At 46.6% G+C, this 19059-nt stretch overlaps 1 protein-coding gene across 1 annotated transcript in view; it reads left to right on the forward strand.

The window, feature by feature from the left end:
• Window positions 1-19059, forward strand: part of kif5ab (kinesin family member 5A, b) — a 50631-nt gene that overhangs the window by 6780 nt on the left and 24792 nt on the right. The window contains exons 2-9 of the mRNA XM_064306077.1: window positions 12282-12369; window positions 14039-14112; window positions 14403-14507; window positions 15354-15402; window positions 17094-17149; window positions 17299-17386; window positions 17497-17621; window positions 18198-18302. Coding sequence (XP_064162147.1) covers window positions 12282-12369; window positions 14039-14112; window positions 14403-14507; window positions 15354-15402; window positions 17094-17149; window positions 17299-17386; window positions 17497-17621; window positions 18198-18302 — 690 coding nt within the window. The remainder of the gene's footprint in view (window positions 1-12281; window positions 12370-14038; window positions 14113-14402; window positions 14508-15353; window positions 15403-17093; window positions 17150-17298; window positions 17387-17496; window positions 17622-18197; window positions 18303-19059) is intronic.

The raw sequence follows: 19059 nt of genomic DNA on the forward strand, positions 1-19059 counted from the left end.
GACCAGAGCAAGACCTCCTCTGCACAGTCTCTCTGTGACCAGAGCAAGACCCCCTCCTCTGCAGCTCTCTGTGACCAGAGCAAGACCCCCTCCTCTGCCAGCCTCTCTGTGACCAAGCAGACTCCTCTGTGACCAGAGCAAGACCTCCCTCATTCTGCACAGTCTCTCTGTGAGATGCTGCTGGTTCGGTGCTCTGCGTTTGCTCCAGAGTCTTCATCAAATGAATGACACAAAGGAGAGGATGAGGTCACCTCTACTGCCTGGTCATAGTCAGCAGAGAAAGGGGGGGGGGGCAGGGGGGTTATGCGCCAGCAGGAACTGACAATAGCGTACTCTTTCAGGGGAGCAATGTATGTGCATATATTTGTGTGTGTGTGTGTGTGTGTGTGTGTGAGTGTGTGTGTGTGTGCATGCGTGCATGTGGAAGTGTGTCGAGCAGAGCTATTCATGAAATTCTTTAAATTTTCGGCAGTCTTATTGAAACTCACATTTGGTAGGTTATACACAAGAGCGTCACATAGAGGGGTGATTTCCCCATGTTTTTCAGTGTGTGTCTTACCTGATGGCAGGTAGACCTAGCAGGACACAGAGAGATACGGGCCAAACCATTTTTGCCTGAAACGGGGGGCACGTGTGTTGCCCGCCCCGGATGTTGCGCAGTGAACAGGGCGTCCAGGCTGCAGGTGTTGCGCAGTGAACAGGGCGTCCAGGCTGCAGGTGTTGCGCAGTGAACAGGGCGTCCAGGCTGCAGGTGTTGCGCAGTGAACAGGGCGTCCAGGCTGCAGGTGTTGCGCAGTGAACAGGGCGTCCAGGCTGCAGGTGTTGCGCAGTGAACAGAGCGTCCAGGCTGCAGGTGTTGCGCAGTGAACAGGGCGCCCAGGCTGCAGCTGTGTAAGAGTGAATCCGGATGGGGTCGTGTGAGGCACGCGTGACTGGGCCGCATCAGCTTAGGCTGCAGGACTGCATTACCGCTGGGTGTTTAAATCAGGCCTGGAGTGCTGCAGGTCCTCCAGCTGGACTGCTGACTGTGGCCAGTGAGCACACAGCAGGGTGCATTGACTGCAGTCTTGGGCAGAACAGCTAGGACTACATGACTGTTTCTGTGGAGACACGTGGGAGCACTGACGTGTACTATGGCAACAGTAGGACTGCACTGACTGTGTGTCTATGGTAGCACCAGCTAGGAGTGACTGACTGCGTCTGGAGCACACAGCTAGGACTCATGACTTTCTGGGAGCACACAGCTAGGACTGCACTACTGGTACCTATGGGGCACACACTAGGATACCGTGTCCTATGAGCAACAGCTAGGAGTGCACTGACTGTATGTCTATGGGATCACACAGCTGGGACTGCACTGACTGTGTGTCTATGGTAGCACACGGCTAGGACTGCACTGACTGTAGTCTGGTAGCTACAGTAGGACTGCACTACTGGCTAGGGGATCCACAGCTAGACTGCACTGACTGTAGTCTATGGTAGCACACAGCTAGGAGTGCACTGACTGCACGCTATGGGAGCACACGCTAGACTGCAGACTGACATCTAGGTGCTACGCTAGACGCACTGACTGTGTGTCTATGGTAGCACACGGCTAGGACTGCACTGACTGTGTGTCTATGGTAGCACACGGCTAGGACTGCACTGACTGCACGTCTATGGTAGCACACGGCTAGGACTGCACTGGCTGCACGTCTATGGTAGCACACAGCTAGGACTGCACTGACTGTGTGCCTATGGGAGCACACAGCTAGGACTGCACTGACTGTGTGTCTATGGGAGCACACAGCTAGGACTGCACTGACTGTATGTCTATGGTAGCATACAGCTAGGAGTGCACTGACTGCACATCTATGGGAGCACACAGCTAGGACTGCACTGACTGTTTCTGTGGGAGCACACAGCTAGGACTGCACTGACTGTGTGCCTATGGGAGCACACAACTAGGACTGCACTGACTGTGTGCCTATGGGATCACACAGCTAGGACTGCACTGACTGCACATCTCTCTCTCTTGTGCTATTCTGCACTTAACCGATCAGCTGAAGGGATCCACTGGGTCCGCTGCTTTCTTATGCTATTCTGTACTTAACCAATCAGCTGAAGGGATCCACTGGGTCTGCTACTTTCTTGTGTTATTCCAGACTTCATAGCTGAAGTGTTTTATTACACACTCAAGTCACCCGGTTTCCTGAGTCTTAATTGGTTCCTGAATTCTACGGTGAAAATAAAAACCAGCAGACGCTGACTATGCTGGACCAGGGCTGGGGACCAGCCCAGCGGATGCGGTAGTTCTTCAAAACCTGGGCACAGGACCTCTGGACCAAAGCAGTGTGATATTCTGCATTTTTGACCGTTTCCGTTTTGCATATTCACGTATTTTGGCTAGCTCACCTACGGCAGAGGAGTCTGCCGTGTAACTGTCTTCACGCGCAGGTTTGTGTCCCGCCTCTAGTCCGCCGTCACTGCCACAATTAAGGATCGCATCGTCGCCCCGCCGATTCTGATCTCGCGGCGATCTGCGCGGCCGCCTCAGAAACACGGGTCTTGAACATCGGACTGCCGGAGGCGGCACCCGGGGAGGCAGCTCATTCGCGACGCCGGCGTCGGGAGCTTTCTCTCCCGCGCTCGGTCCGGCGTTTCTGCCGTCGTCTCCCTGGGAAACGCGTTCCGTTTCGGTCCGCTCGCAGCGGTAAATGACACGCCTGCACGTCAGACGCAACGCGATTACGTGTAGAGTACGCGTACAGCTTTCCAGATACGGCCATTGTCCTGGTAACAGTCGTATTCTGAAACTCTTTACACACATGGTAAATGGTAAATGGACTGCATTTATATAGCGCTTTTATCCAAAGCGCTTTACAATTGATGCCTCTCATTCGCCAGAGCAGTTAGGGGTTAGGTGTCTTGCTCAAGGACACTTCGACATGCCCAGGGCGGGGTTTGAACCGGCAACCCTCCGACTGCCAGACAATCGGTCTTACCTCCTGAGCTATGTCGCCCCCTACACATAACTGCATAACATGGAGGCAGATACTTCTGTATACGTGGTAGTAATCACATTGGAAATACGTGTGATTCTGTTTGGGAGTCATCCTTGCTTTTGCTTAGTCTTTAAATTTTCCTCTTTTTTTCACCTTCTCGGGGGTACTTTTCATGAGCAATTGCGCTCGCAGGAACAATCAATATCCTGGCAGACAGAAGCCAGATGTAGAAAGAGGATTCTCTGCAGTTCATATCTGCAGCAGTTTGTTCTTTCTGCAACGCAAGAAAACACAAAGACAACGGAAGATGGCGTGCAGCTAGGATTGTGTAAATGGGTTCTAAAGCAGAGTATAAGGTTATGAATCTCATTCAAATTATGTGAGGTAAAGATATTTTTTATGAATAATATAGAGGTTTTAGAGTTTAATAATCCCCCATTTGACTTACCATTTGCGCATAACAGGGATATGTATTTATTGGTTTATGAATGCATATTTGAGTGAAGTTTTTAGTCTGAATGCTTTAATGTTGTGGTTTACATATTAGTATGCATGTTAGTGCAGTAGATGCTGACATCAGACTTAGTTTCAGTCATGCACTCTTTAATCCAGGCAATGTGATCTTTAAACTATAAACGGTTAAAATGTGACCATAACTAAATTTTGCATAAACAACAGCAGCAACCTAAAGAGGCTCATTTTCAGCTCTGTGTTTGGATATGTAAATCTGGCCGTGTCTCTGCTGAGTTTTAGAGGCTATCACAAATTCACACACTCTGCAGATTCAACATGGCTACTGAAATGAGCCAAGCAATAGCAGGTCTGTCCTGGTGTATCCTGCAGTCCTCCTAATGCAGGTTTAAAATCTGATTAGGATAGACATCTGCTGTCGAGAAGGTTTGTTTCTCTGCTGAAATATAAAAGCACCCATCCATCAACATTTGCGCATTCACATACACACACACACACACACACACACTCACAAATGCACAGTCAAACACACACACACAGTCACACTGGGCAGACTAAACTGTTGTAGTTGTGATTGTAATAACCTCAGAGTGAAACTAATAAAAAGATTTTTTTAAACTAAACTCAGAGGCAAAGGGACGGGTGTTTATGAATAATACGGACACGTTGTGACTGTTCTCATCGTCCTGGCCTTGTAGCGAAAAACCCATCTCCTCCAGCACTCCAAATGAGAAGCCAATGGAAGGAGTTCCCTTATGTTCTGTATCACACCAGGGGATGGTTAATGGCGTATACTTTAGTGCTAGCATCATGCTATTTATAAAGCTACGCTGACTAAATAAATTCCCATTGGCTGGAAGTAAATTTACCCTCCTTACTACACTGCAGTGTGATGGTCAGGGTTAGGTGTGACATGGATGGGTGTTCGTTGAGTGTAGACAATGATGACCCAACGATGGCTGCATCTCAAACTGAAGGCAGCTGCCTCGCTCCCTGCACCCTTAGCAGTGAGCTCCCTCTGAAGGCAGCTGCCTCGCTGCCTACACCCTTAGCAGTGAGCTCCCTAGGTAGCATCCTATTGGAAAAGGAACCTCAAAAGGCAGCAAGTTTGGGGCGCACTTTAAAAGCAGGTTGACATCAAAGAAAATTAACACAATTGCTAGCAAGTTAGCTGTCTAGTCCATGGAAGGCTCACGAGGCTTAAGAACATTGCATACATTACCTTACGTTTATTTGGCAGACACTTTTATCCAAGGCGATGTACAGTAAGTGCAAACCGAAGATCAGTGGATCAACTACAAAACACAGGTCCGATAAAGTACAATACTCATTATGTAAAAGTTATTCATAGCCATGAACACGCTAAGTCCAGTTCACACAGTAAGCATAGGCTAGGTCAAAGAGTAATGTTGAGTCAAACTAGGACACATGATAACTACAAAGGTACAACATCCAGATAATGATACAAGTACACTATAAGCGCTGGATGGAGGTACATGTATCATGGAAGCGCTACAGGAACAAAGTAATGGGATATAAGTGATAAGAGTGATCCTAGATTCGGAGTGCCCTGCTAAGTGGTGGTAGTTAGTCCATGTACAGTCTGAAGAGATGCGTTATTCCAGTGTATTAAATAATTTAAATGTATTTGAATTTAACAACAATGAATTATGGAATTCACTGGATGCTCACACCTGTAAGCGAGCTCATCTACTGCCACTGCACATTGCTGCTTCACTGTTTTCAGCTGACGTTATTTTAACGCAAGTAAAAAGCCCGAGGTCATCGCAGAGATCTATGGGATATCCTATCTGATGAAGGGTACATCGATTCTGCCTTCTAATTTAACCAAAGGCACTATAGAAGGACGCGTTTTTGATGATTTCGCTTTGGCGACATGCCTGCTAAGCACAAGTGGGAAAGATTCTGAAAATAGTGAAAATTCTGCCTTTCATTTGAGATGCATCCTGTGTGAGTGCAACCACTGAAACTGGAGCATATTCAAGGACACTCACTATCAAACAAGCACACTGATAGTACACACTCATATGAGCACACTCATAGCGCAAACTCAGTCTCATACAAGCACACTCATAGTGCGCACACTCACACGAACACACTCATAGTGCACACTCAGTTTCATACAAGCACACTCATAGTGCACACTCAGTTTCATACAAGCACACTCATAGTGCATACTCTGATACAAGCACACTCATAGTGCACACACTAATACAAGCACACTCACAGTGCACACTCTGGTACAAGCATACTCATAGTGCACACTTTGATACAAGCACACTCATAGTGCACACTCTGATACAACCACATTCATAGTGCACACTCACTTTGATACAAGCACACTCATAATGTACACTCACTCTGATCCAAGCATACTATATTTGAATATTTGTCTAGATAAAATAATAATAATTGAATAAATCAGTCAATTAAAAAAATACTTGGTCAAAAATAACATTTTCTCCGTACAGTTCAATCCCAAATCATTTTAATAGAGTTGTAAAGAGAACAGAGTGGTGAGTTAATTGGAATGTGCCATGTCTAATCAGTTAATTTGCCATGACAGACAAACTGAAATCAATTCCCACAATTCTCTGGGCCAACAGCCAAATTCCCTGATAAGAACCAACCAGTGAAATGGAGAGGAAGCAGTGTCATCAGTGTGTCAGTGCAAGCAGCCATTTTTAGTCCTGCCACATACTGCAGCCAAAATGGCTACCGGAGAAGGGAAGAAAAACATCTCTGCTAGTAGTTCACCATGGTTAATTCAGAACTCGCCTCGTGATATTCTGGTTATATTCTGGTTTATATTCATAAACTTGTCACTAAACCTTTTCATTAAACATTCAGCATTTTCATTCGGTTATAAAATGGCTCACCAGCATTGTGCACCATTTGTGATAAGCCGGGATAAGAGGCTTGTGTGTTTAGCATTTTGAGGGTTTACAGAGGAAAGAGTGGTGAAAGATGAAGGGAGAGATGGAGAGAAGAGAGACTCCTCCCTCTCCCACAGTGCACCACTGCCGGTGTGTCTTACTACCACCGAGCCTACAGCTGACAAGCTGTTTCCACAGGGACGAACAGAACAACAGCTGTTAGAGAAGCCAGATATCGTTCTTCTGCTAATAATGTCCTGGGAGAGCGGGGGCCCCCTCCTGACTCTCTGCGCTGTCAGGGTGTGATTGCCGTCTTTCGGCTCGCGGTACCGGGGCCTTTGGTGTTTCCCGTGGCTGATGGTTTTACTGGGGGAGGAGAGGAGCGGGTCCATCCAGCGCAGCACGCCACCTCTTTGTGTCAGCGTTTCAGTCGTATGAAAGGTCATTAAGTTTCTGTTTATGAAATGTGAGTTTGTCTCTGTGTTCTGAAAGCGCATGAGGGCGGTGTTGTCGGGATATGCTCTGTTCTCCCCTGCCGGTAGCCCGTTTGTCCCGTTTGCTGTGAGCTGTTACGTCTGCAGGAGTTGAGCTCGCTGCTGGCAGATATGAACAGATGGGTGTTCAGCCACACGATCTCACACACGTGCAGAAAGAGAGAGAAGGGGGGGAAATAGAGAAAGAGAGAGAGGGTAAAGAGAGAGGGGGAGAGAGAGAGAGGGGGGGAAATAGAGAGTAGGAGGAAGAGAAAAGGGGTGGAGATAGAGGGGGAGAGAGAGAGATGGAGAGAGAGGGTGAGAGAGAGAGGGAGAGATAGAGAAAGGGAGGGAGAAAGAGGGGGGAGAGATATACAGAGGGAGAGATAGAGAGAGAGCTCAATTCATTTCCTTTCTTTTTCGTTCATGTTCCATCTTCCAGGCCAAATCCTTTTGGATTTACCAGTCAGATTAAGATCCAGCCAAAGCGGTGGCAGTAATAATTAGCTGCTGAATTCTACTGTTTTAATGAAGAGTAGTGGCACAGTAGCAGCATCCATTGGTAGTTTGCAGTCACAGACTGGAAACTCATTCCATTTTACATATTTAGAAACAGTGAAATTACAAATACCTAGTGATAAAAACATAGGCATAAATGTAATTGCTCAGATATGGGTATTATGAGTGATTCATATTGAAGCCTGCGTTCCATATGGTGGTACTCACAAAATGAAGAAGTGCATGGAGAGTTAGCAGACCTGCTATCGTTTGGTTTTTACAATATGATTTTATGATTTTGAAAGGCGTGGGCGGAGGGCTGTGCTGGGTATTGCAGTAGACTCTGATGCAGCATCACTGTTTCCCAAACTCTCTCCCTTTCTCCGCTTCTGTCAGCTGCTAATTTAATCCACTGACGAGCTTCTAATTACATTTCACCCGGGCGAAGGAACTCCCCATCGTCTGTCTCACATCTGCCTGCTGTTGAGCCAGTTAAAAAAAACCTTTACTTTCCACTTTAATGCGTCTCTGTTTCTGCTCGATTCGTACAGTGAGGCTTTTGCATATTTAATATTGGTATTGATGTATGAATGTTTAAATTAAACACAAGAACGTCTGTCTATGCTCTCATGATACCCCTGCTCAGGGGGTGCTGTCTTGTGTTCTTTCGCTCAGCATTCTGGGTAATTAAATAAGCTTATTAGTGTTATCCACATCTCAAATGTGGCAGGGAGAGAGAGGTAGATTGACCGACTGCCTGACTGCCTGATTATATTGCATTAAATTAGGCGAACGGTGGAATAGAAATGAGTCACCCTTTATTTTTACTCCGTTAGGGGCACCTCATTCCTCTACTTTACTCAGTACTCCAGTAATTACCCATTCTCGGCAAAAGTCCAGCTGATTATTATTTAGTCTGCAGAAATAAAACTCTCTCTTCAAACAGGAAATAATCTTTTTTCTGCAGGCTCCAGATCCTCCAGATCCGTCTGTTCTTGTTTGAATCTTGTCAATGGCCAGTTTCCTTCTCAGGATTTCCTCTTTTGTGTGAAATTCTCTGTTGAACATGTCCAGGCCCACTGGAACATCAAACAAAGGCTGCAACCTGGCACACTCCCCAAATAAAATAAAACCTCTGTCATCAAACGAAAAAGACACCTTTTATGTACTGAAGGACAAAGCTGGTTTGCCTTACTATTGTCCCTGAAAATATTATGTAAATTTCTCTACTTAAGATCTCCAGTTTGTTTTGGATGCATGGTTTTATATTGCAGATCCCAAGATGGAAGCCGGCTTACTGGGTGATTAGTCAGGCATCCATCTTGTGTTGGAGCCCTTTACTTGCTTCCTCAAAGCATATTTTAGACAAAGCTTCAATGGTATCTTTTCTCCTGAACTTAAAGCTCTAAAGCCTCCCCCCTTTCTGCCACACCACTGGTTGGTCTTCATTTCCTGGTTTTGAGGAGAGAAGGAGACAGAGAGATGTATTTTAATGTGACTATAGTTAGACTTTGTTTATTTTTACTGTATTTTACTCTACTTTCTGTGTTTAAGACAATGCCTTGGCTTCATACGTGCAGATGGCTAATAAATCCAATTTTAATTGAATAAAATTGGTGAGAGACAGGGAGAGAAAACTGAAGAGAGATAGGGAGAGGCAGGGAGAGGGAGAGAGAGAGACAAAGCGAGAGAGAGAGGGAGACGTAGGGGAAGAGAAAGAGAGATTAGATTTTCTCGTTATGATGTCACCAGAATGAAGTCACCTATTCCTCACTCCTAAGTTTAATTTACCATAAGTAAAGGTGTCTATATCTAGGCCGCTGTTCCCTCGACCAAGAGTGAAGCCATTTCAGCTACCAGTTCATAATAAACCTCCAGGACTCAAACATCATCGCCTTGATACCCCAAGCCTTCCTACAACACATACTTAAATTTAAAGTAACCTTCAAGAGATATACAAATGTACAAATATTGGGAACATTTGCCATTTTAGGAATGTTCTAGGAACCGAAAATCGGGTTAGCCAAGTTTCATGTTGAGTTTGCTCAGTTTACGCTGCTGAGATGGGCCAGTTTTATTTGAGCAATTCAAATTTACTCAATTTAGGATGCTTTCAGAATGAGGTTCATGTCTGTCTTTCTGTCTGCCTGTCTGCCTGCCTGTCTTTCTGTCTGCCTGCCTGTCTGTCTGTCTGTCTGCCTGTCTGTCCTTATGCCCCACTGACCTACTTGGTATCAGTTCCCTTGCTTTCAGTGAATCCTGACACTAGGCAAGGATGATTTATTGGAATTGATCAACAAGATCAATAATCAATAGGATGAATCAATAAGATGAGTTTTATGGTGGGCTGCCCCATCGTTTCTAAACGCTGTTATTGTTAAAAGCAGTTTCTTCATTTGCCTCTGTCTCGCGTTAAAAAGGTGAACAAGCCTCCAGCAATAAAGAGCCAGATTTTCTAGACCTTTCCGACAGCAGACCAGTACGGGAAGTTTGATTGATCTGTGGTCCTCACAAAACCACAACCTTTAGTTTTTTGTCATGACCAGCTACGACGTGGGCAATGTGACACCAGCCCCCCCCCCCCCCCCATGTTGACAGTTAAGTCATCCATCAGTGGCAAGGTTACCCGGCGAGCTCTGGCGGGCGTGGCCGGGGACAGAAGCGTATACATCACATGGTGAGCAGCCATTGGACAGCACACCTACGATGATTCATTTCCATCCATTAGAAGACGGAGGAGATTGGCGTCTCCTCCCGGAAATCTCTATCAGCCCTTGGCCACAGAGTGTGTGTGAGTGCGTGTGTGTGTGCGTGTGCGCCCACTTGCATGTGTGTGCGTGTGTGTGTGTGTCTCTTTTGTTGCCGTTCTGTCTTGCACTTCCATTCTGGTTGGGGCTTTTGTGAGCGCCTGCACAAAGGAAATGTTTTGCATTTACCCCCCCGTGCCCCCCCCCCGTCCCCCCGTCCCCCCTCCATAAATTATTCAGACTGCTCCAGTTCTGTGGAAGGCTAATTGCTCCGCCTTTTCTGTCGAGAGTGGAAATCCTTTCTGCTGTTAGTTCTATCTGTGAACGGGGCGCCGTTAGCACACGCCGCTAGCCCCCCGCGTCCTCGCTCCGGGCCCCCGGGGCTCGTGGCGAGTCGGGTGAATTTGAGCGATCTGAAACGGAGAGATTTGTGACCTGCGGTGGGCCTCTTAAGTGCGAGCGTGCCGGGTTTCTGGCTCTGCCGTCGCCAGATTACCGTCCGAGCTGAAATAGCAGAGCGGTTGCCCAGTGATTTCCTTTAAGCTCGGTTATGTAACCGTTTAATGTCTCTCGCGCTGATGCGGCCTACGTAGTGCTCTTCTGCCGCGGTCGGCGGCGGGAGTTTGTGCTGCGACGCCTCGTTCGAAAAGCAGTCAGTTGTCGCACCCGGCGCACGGCGAGGGCGCTGCACGTGAGACTGGGGGAAACGCGTTTGACGCTGAATCGCGGTGGCCTGTATGGGGGCACTGGGCAAAATGGAAGACGAAGCCCGTGGAAACTGCAGGGGGGGTGGGGGGGGGTGGGGGGGGTTGTAGTTGACTAGGAGGAGTTCGACAGGACCTGGCAACACAAATCCTCTACACGCCACACACCAGAGGGCTCCCGTGGAGTCGAAAAGCCCAGAACAGCTTGAAAAGGATCGGCTTTTTTGAAAATCATCCTGTTGGTGACACGTTGGGATAAGTGTGTTGCGTAGCCCATGTTCATTAATCAGAGGATGACTTTGTGAATGAAGCTTTTCACAGATGTGTTAAAACGAGGGGAAGCGTGCGCGTGGCTCAGAGGAGAGGGCTGATGGATCTGCTGATTATCGCCCGTCGTCACGGCGACAGCAGCAGGCTAGCGCGGTTAGCGCGGCTAGCGTCGGATGTCCGCCGCGGTGTGGGCGGACTCGGCTGCAGCGTCTCTCTGTCTCTGTCTGATTGAGTTAGGCACCACTGGGCCTGCGCACGGCACAAAGACCATTAACCCACAACCCTGCCCCCGCCCCCCCGCACCCCTCCTCCTCCTCCTCCCCTCCCCCACCCCCTCCATCTTCCTCTGACCATCTCCCCACACTCATCCTGAGATGGGACCTCTTAAAAGCACTTCTCATCCCCCTTTCACACGTGGTGCATTTGAATTCTTTATCTGAAAACACAGTTAAAGAAAGTACTGTATCAACAAATTAAAGTACTACAGTAATAAGTTTGCACACAAGCTGAGCGATAAGTTAGATTTACATGGAGTTCATATTTCTTAAGAGAGGATTCTGGTTTGGTAACCGATAGACAGAGATCTTCATCAAATTGTCTGTATATAAAATCATGGAATTCTGAACCCTGATCACACGCCAACCTTTCATGTCACATGACATATGAATGACATTTTACATGCATTGTTGGCTCTGTTTCAGTTTAATATATGACAGCAAAAGGCCCCAGTTTTTTGGTTGAAATCACAGATGTCTTATCACCCCCTAGTGTAGCTGATACTGATACTGCAGTGGGGACTGACTGTAATTGGCTGTAATTGCAGTGGGGACTGGCTGTAATTGGTTGTAATTGCAGTGGAGACCAGCTGTAATTGGCTGTAATTGCAGTGGGGACTGGCTGTAGTTGGTTGTAATTGCAGTGGAGACTGGCTTTAATTGGCTGTAATTGCAGTGGGGACTGGTTGTTCTTGGTTGTAATTGCAGTGGGGACTGGCTTTAATTGGCTGTAATTGCAGTGGGGACTGGCTGTAATTGCAGTGGGGACTGGTTGTTATTGGTTGTAATTGCAGTAGGGACTGGCTGTAGTTGGCTGTAATTGCAGTGGAGACTGGCTGTAATTGGCTGTAATTGCAGTGGGGACTGGCTGTAATTGGCTGTAATTGCAGTGGAGACTGACTGTAATTGGCTGTAAAGTGCAGACTGCCACATCATGGTGTGTTTGTCTTTGTTTTCTCCAGGGGAAGTCGTATGTTTTTGATCGAGTCTTCCCTACCAACACCACCCAGGAGCAGGTCTACAACACCTGTGCCAAGCAGATTGTGAAAGGTACGTTTGTGTTATAATACTAATAATTACAACAATAATACCTGTGTGACCTGTGTGTGTCTGTGCTTTCAGCAACAGTAGCTTAGGAGCAGACCTTCTCAGGTGTTCTTAAATACTGTACTTTTTCATGTGTTACTACTACATGCCATTTATAAATGTTTTTATATATTTGAACAATGCCTCATATATTTAATCATATAATCATATTTATGTTTCTAGCTGACATGGGAAATCACATGCTCATGGGCTTTGTTAGCCATGCATGTTTATGTTTTTAATGTTTTCGATGTTTTGTGCTGGGAGCAATGTCACAATATCAGCATGGTGTAGAGATTCTGAGCATGTGTGGAGTTTCAGAGCGTCTGTGGAGATTCAGAGCGTCTGTGGAGATTCTGAGCGTGTATGGAGATTCTGAGCGTGTGTGGACATTCTGAGCATATGTGGAGATTCTGAGCGTGTGTGGAGATTCTGAGCGTGTGTGGAGATTCTGAGCATATGTGGAGATTCTGAGCGTGTGTGGAGATTATCAGCGTGTGTGGAGATTCTGAGCGTGTGTGGAGATTCTGAGCGTGTGTGGAGATTCTGAGCGTGTGTGGAGATTCAGAGCGTGTGTGGAGATTCTGAGCGTGTGTGGAAATTCTGAGAGTGTATGGAGATTCCGAGCGTGTGTAGAGATTCTGAGCGTGTGTGGAGATTCTCAGCGTGTGTGGAGATTCTGAGAGTGTGTGGAGATTCTGAGCGTGTGTGGAGATTCTGAGAGTGTGTGATGATTCTGAGCGTGTGTGGAGATTCAGAGCGCAAGTGTAAATTGTGAGCGTGAGCGTGTGTAGAGATTCTGAGTGTGTGCGGAGATTGTGAGCGTGAGCGTGTGTAGAGATTCTGAGCATGTGTAGAGATTCTGAGAGTGTGTGGAGATTATGAGAGTGTGTGGAGATTATCAGCGTGTGTAGAGATTCTGAGAGTGTGTGGAGATTATGAGAGTGTGTGGAGATTATCAGCGTGTGTAGAGATTCTGAGCGTGTGTGGAGATTCTCAGTGTGTGTGGAGATTCTCAGCGTGTGCAGATTCTTAGCGCAGGCGGACATCTTGTTTAAGCTGCTGAGGATGAATAATGGCAGAGACAGGAAGGTTAAATGCAGGGAGGGGCATTGTGGGAAGGGGGACAGAGGGCCTTGGGTCTGAGCCTCAGAAAACTAATCTGGCCCCAGAGTTTTAATATGAACGGGGTGCTGCAATGGCTTTATTCTTGATCAAGGGTACCGTGGCCTAGACGCCATTACTTTGGAGTGAGGAATGGGTGAATCTTCATTAGTGGTGACTTCATAACGTGAAAACCTAATCAATCTTTCTCTTTTCTTACCTCTCCTCCCCCTCCATCTCTCCCTCCCCCTCCCTCTGCCTTCCTCTCCCTCCCTCTCTCCCTCTCTCTCCCTCCCTCTCCCTCTGTCTCCCTCTCTCCCTCTCCCTGTCTCTTTCCTTTCCCCTCCCTCTCCCCCTGTCTCCCCTCCCCCTCTCTCCCTCTCTCCCTCTCCTCCTTGCCTCCCCCTCTCTCCCTCTCTCCCACTCCCTCTGTCTCTCTCTCCCTCTCTCTCTCTCTCCCTCTCTCTCTCCTTGCCCCTCCCTCTCTCCCTCTCACCCCCCTGCTCCTTGCCCCTCCCTCTCTCTGTAGATGTGCTGGGAGGGTATAATGGCACTATCTTTGCCTATGGGCAGACCTCCTCAGGAAAGACCCACACCATGGAGGTAAGAGCGGCTCGAAGCATCTCTGTGTCTCTCAGTAAATTACAGCTGCTCAAAACTAATCAAGTCACTGTTTAAAGAAGTGGGTCAAATGTTCATTCTCAATTATATATTCCTATCAAATAAATTAAATTCATTTAAAATGCTTTTTACGGTGATTCGCCTCTGACTCACTGTCTGTTCTTCCTTCTTCTTTTTTCCCCTCTCTCTGTCTACCTTTCTGGCCCTCTCTCCCTCTCTGTCCCTTCCCCTCTCCCTCTATCTCTCTTCCTCTCCCTCTCTCCTTTCTGCAGGGGAAGCTGCACGATAGACATGGGATGGGTATCATCCCCAGGATTGCTGAGGACATCTTTAACCATATCTTTGCCATGGACGAGAACCTGGAGTTCCACATCAAGGTATGGACAGAGGATGACCCCAATCCTGGCCTACTCTAAGGGTCGGGCATGTGACCATCAGCCAACCCCAGGTGCTCCTGGGAAACTGCATTAGTGCTGTGACAGATTCTCCACTTTTCTCTGATCCTACATCATTAATTACAGGGCACTGACACCTACTGAGCTCTTCACCGGGTCATTTAGAGTGCATCTGGCTTAATCGTTTAATCATAGACAGCAGGAACGGGGCTGGTCTCAATGTTATCAGGCTTGGATAAAATAATTACATTAAATATTTTAACCATTTTGACGCCAGTATATTTCCTGAAGATTTAGTTTTTTAAAAATTCACCAGTATTCAGAACATTCTTCTCATTATTTTTTTTGGTTTTGTTGTATTTTTTGGTTGGTTGACATTCTCAGGGCTCTCCATAATGTTCTCTTATAAAAACTTTTCTGACCAAATAAAGAATTGAATGTATTTCAGATACGATTTTGATCTAAGTCATGATGAAATGAAGGTCAGTGACTCTCCAATAATGTTATTCACTGTCCCTTACTGTGGGCAACTCTGGAGTGGAATACTATATAAACCTTTATAGTCTCTTTCATCTAGAGGAAAATGGATGATGGTTCGTTGTGTTGTAAATACTATATTTAATAGGAACAGGATTGCATATAGACATATTCATCGGTAATGGCCCCCTGTAGAAAAGACTCTTCTAATCTCGCTCTCTGAATATTAATATAGGTCATCACATCACAAGTTATATATCCTCGCTCTCTTTAATCCTCCCTCTCTGTCTCTTCCTCTCTCTCTCTTTATCCCCTCTTCCTCTCTTTCTCTCATCATTGCTATCTTTTTAGGTGTCCTATTTTGAGATCTATATGGATAAAATCCGTGACCTTTTGGATGGTAAGTACACAGTTTTGATAACATTACGTAACATAACATAACATGACCTAACATACCATAACATAACATAATGACGAGAACAGCAATTCAGCCCCAAGAATGTTCTCCATTTTCCTAAGTAAATTGTACCTGGCGCTCTTATTACCTACAGACTAGATTGTGTCTAACACCGTATCAAGCCTGGTCTTGAAAACCCCCAGAGTTTCTCTCTCTACTACATGACCTGGCAGGCTATTTCACACATTGACTACTCTCTGCGTGAAAAAATACTTCCTACTGTCTGAATTTACAATTTGCTCATTTCCGTTTATGTCCCCTCGTTCTACTAACAGAACTCAACCTTAAGAATCTCTTGTAGTTCACTTTGAGGCTTTTCAATCCATGAAGGGCATTAACAATCAAATCACCCCTAAGACTCCTTTCACTAAGCTTGAAGAGATTAAGCATCTTTAATTACGTTACATTTATTTGGCGGACGCTTTTATCCAAAGCGACGTACAATAAGTACATACTAAAGGTCATTGGAACAACTGCAAAACACAGATAAGGTAAAATACTCATTATGTAATGGTTATCCATAGTGATGATCATATTAAGGGCAGTTCACACAGTAAGCATAGGCTCGGTCAGAGAGTTACGGTAAATCAAACTAGGAGGCATGACAACACGCTACAACATCAGGATAACGATATAAGTGCAATATAAGTGCTGGATGGAGGTACAAGTGTAACATGAAAGTGCTACAGGAACAAATTAGAAAGATTCACATGATAAGAGCGATTCTAGATTGGGAGCACCCTGTGGAGTAGTGATAGTTAGTCCAGGTACAGACTGAAGAGACGCGTCTTCAGACCACGACAGAGGATGGGCAATGTAGAGGATTGTAGAGGAACGGAGAGTTCATGCCACCACTGGGGAGCTAGGGTGGAGAAGCTCTGTGGTAGGGATGAGCGTCAACCATTCATCCGGATGGGAGGGAGTACAAGTCACCCTGGTGATGCAGAGCGGAGTGGTTTAGCTGGCGTGTAGGATTTAATCATGTCCTGTAGGCAGGCGAGGACTGTCTTGTTGGCTGCAGTGTAAGCGAGGGTCTGGACTTTGAACCTGACCCTGGTGGTGATTGGTAGTCAGTGGAGTGACCTCAGCAGGGGAGTGACATGAGAGAACTTAGAAAAGGTTGAAGGAAAGTTGGGCAGCAGCGTTCTGAATCAGTATGTCAGAATGGCACAGGCTGGCAGGCTTGCAAGGAGGGAGTAGCAGTAATCTAGACGGGACGTCATCGTAGCCGGGATAGAGTAGCTGGGTGGAGTACTTCTTCAGGTATGGCCGAATCGTCCTGATGTTGTACTTGAGGATGCAAACACATCTCAGGAATCAATTTGGTTGCCCTTCTTTGAACCTTTTCCAGATCCTCTTTATTTAGAACCTCCCACTTTCACAGTTCTGAGTTTGGTGGAAAATGAAATCAACCCTTTCAGATATTCCTGTTTGTTTCTGATTCGTATCAATAAGAGCCAGTTGATTATTGACCCAGACATGGGGGACTATTCTGAGCTGTCATTCACGCCACAGGATGACATCATCTCATAATATTATATTGCTTTCCCTGTCTCTGCTGCACGAGATAACAGACTGCATGTTTATGCGGCATTCTCTCTCTCTCGCTCTCTCTCTCTGTCTCTCTCTCTCAGTGACTAAGACCAACCTGGCTGTTCATGAGGATAAGAACAGGGTCCCTTATGTCAAGGTGAGTCAGGGAAAAAACATGAAAATGATGATACCTCATGCTCTATACTGTTATATTTTAAACATGCTCTATGCTGTTATTTAAACATGCTCTATGCTGTTGTGAAAACCTTTCTCACCTGTCCTGGGGTGCCCCTCCCTCTCACTCAGGGCTGCACTGAGCGCTTCGTCTCCAGCCCTGAGGAAGTGATGGATGTGATTGACGAGGGCAAAGCCAATCGGCACGTTGCTGTCACCAGTGAGTCCCGCCTCCCTCTGGCTCCTGAGGGCTAGGATTGACTCTTGCTCTGCCCCTAATGTGCCCGCCCTGGGTAACCCTGTTGTGTTTGGCGTGTCGCTTTGTGACAGACATGAACGAGCACAGCAGCCGCAGCCACAGCATCTTCCTGATCAACATCAAGCAGGAGCACGTGGAGACCGAGCAGAAGCTCAGCGGGAAGCTCTACCTGGTGGACCTGGCCGGGAGCGAGAAGGTGAGCGAGACTCAGCATGCTAACTCCACCCACTCAACGCATTAACTCCACCCACTCAGCACACTAACCCCACCACAACCCCCCTCAGACACTATCTAACTCCACCCACTCAGCACACTAACCCCACCCACTCAACATATTAACTCCACCCACTCAGCACACTAACCCCACCCACTCAATGCATTAACTCCACCCACTCAGTACACTATCTCCACCCACTCAGCACACTAACCCCACCCACTCAGCACACTAACCCCACCCACTCAGCACACTAACCCCACCCACTAAACACATTAACTCCACCCACTCAGTACACTATCTCCACCCACTCAAAGCCCTAACTCCACCCACCCAACCACTCAGCATATAAACCCCACTCACTCAACGCACTAATGCCGCCCACTCTACACACTAACTCCACGCACTCCACGCGAGACCTCATCCACTCAACACATTAAAACCCCTCTACTCAGCATACAACACCACCCACAAAACACACAACTCTACCCCCTCAACAGACTACAAATACGTTGCATGTTCATAGTGTGTGCATTCAGCCGGCTTTTCCCCCCACAGGTCAGTAAGACTGGCGCTGAGGGAGCTGTCCTGGATGAAGCCAAGAACATTAACAAGTCCCTGTCCTCGCTGGGCAATGTCATCTCAGCCCTGGCTGAAGGAACGGTGAGCCTGGCGGCACCACACACGGCACCACATCTACCATTATCAGCAATGTTTCAGAAACGTTAGGGGAGCGCTTACAGCACCACATCTATCATTATCAGAAATGTTTCAGAAACGTTAGGGGAGTGCGCACAATGCCACATCTACCATTATCAGCAACGTTTCAGAAATGTTAAGAGAGTGTGCATAGCACCACATCTATCATTATCAGAAACGTTTCAGAAATGTTAAGGAGTGCTTATAGCACCACATCTACCATTATCAGCAACGTTTCAGAAATGTTAAGGAGTGCTTATAGCACCACATCTACCATTATCAGCAATGTTTCAGAAATGTTAAGAGAGTGCGCATAGCACCACATCTATCATTATCAGCAGCGTTTCATAAACGTTAGGGGAGTGCTTATAGCAACACATCTATCATTATCAGCAACGTTTCAGAAATGTTAAGGAGTGCTTATAGCACCACATCTACCATTATCAGCAGCGTTTCAGAAACGTTAGGGGAGTGCTTATAGCAACACATCTATCATTATCAGCAATGTTTCAGAAATGTTAAGAGAGTGCGCATAGCACCACATCTATCATTATCAGCAACGTTTCAGAAATGTTAAGAGAGTGCGCATAGCACCACATCTACCATTATCAGCAACGTTTTAAAAATGTTAGGGGAGTGCTTATAGCAACACATCTATCATTATCAGCAATGTTTCAGAAATGTTAAGAGAGTGCGCATAGCACCACATCTATCATTATCA

This window comes from Anguilla rostrata, chromosome 13, assembly GCF_018555375.3.
Source record: "Anguilla rostrata isolate EN2019 chromosome 13, ASM1855537v3, whole genome shotgun sequence".
In the NCBI taxonomy this organism is placed as follows: domain Eukaryota; kingdom Metazoa; phylum Chordata; class Actinopteri; order Anguilliformes; family Anguillidae; genus Anguilla; species Anguilla rostrata.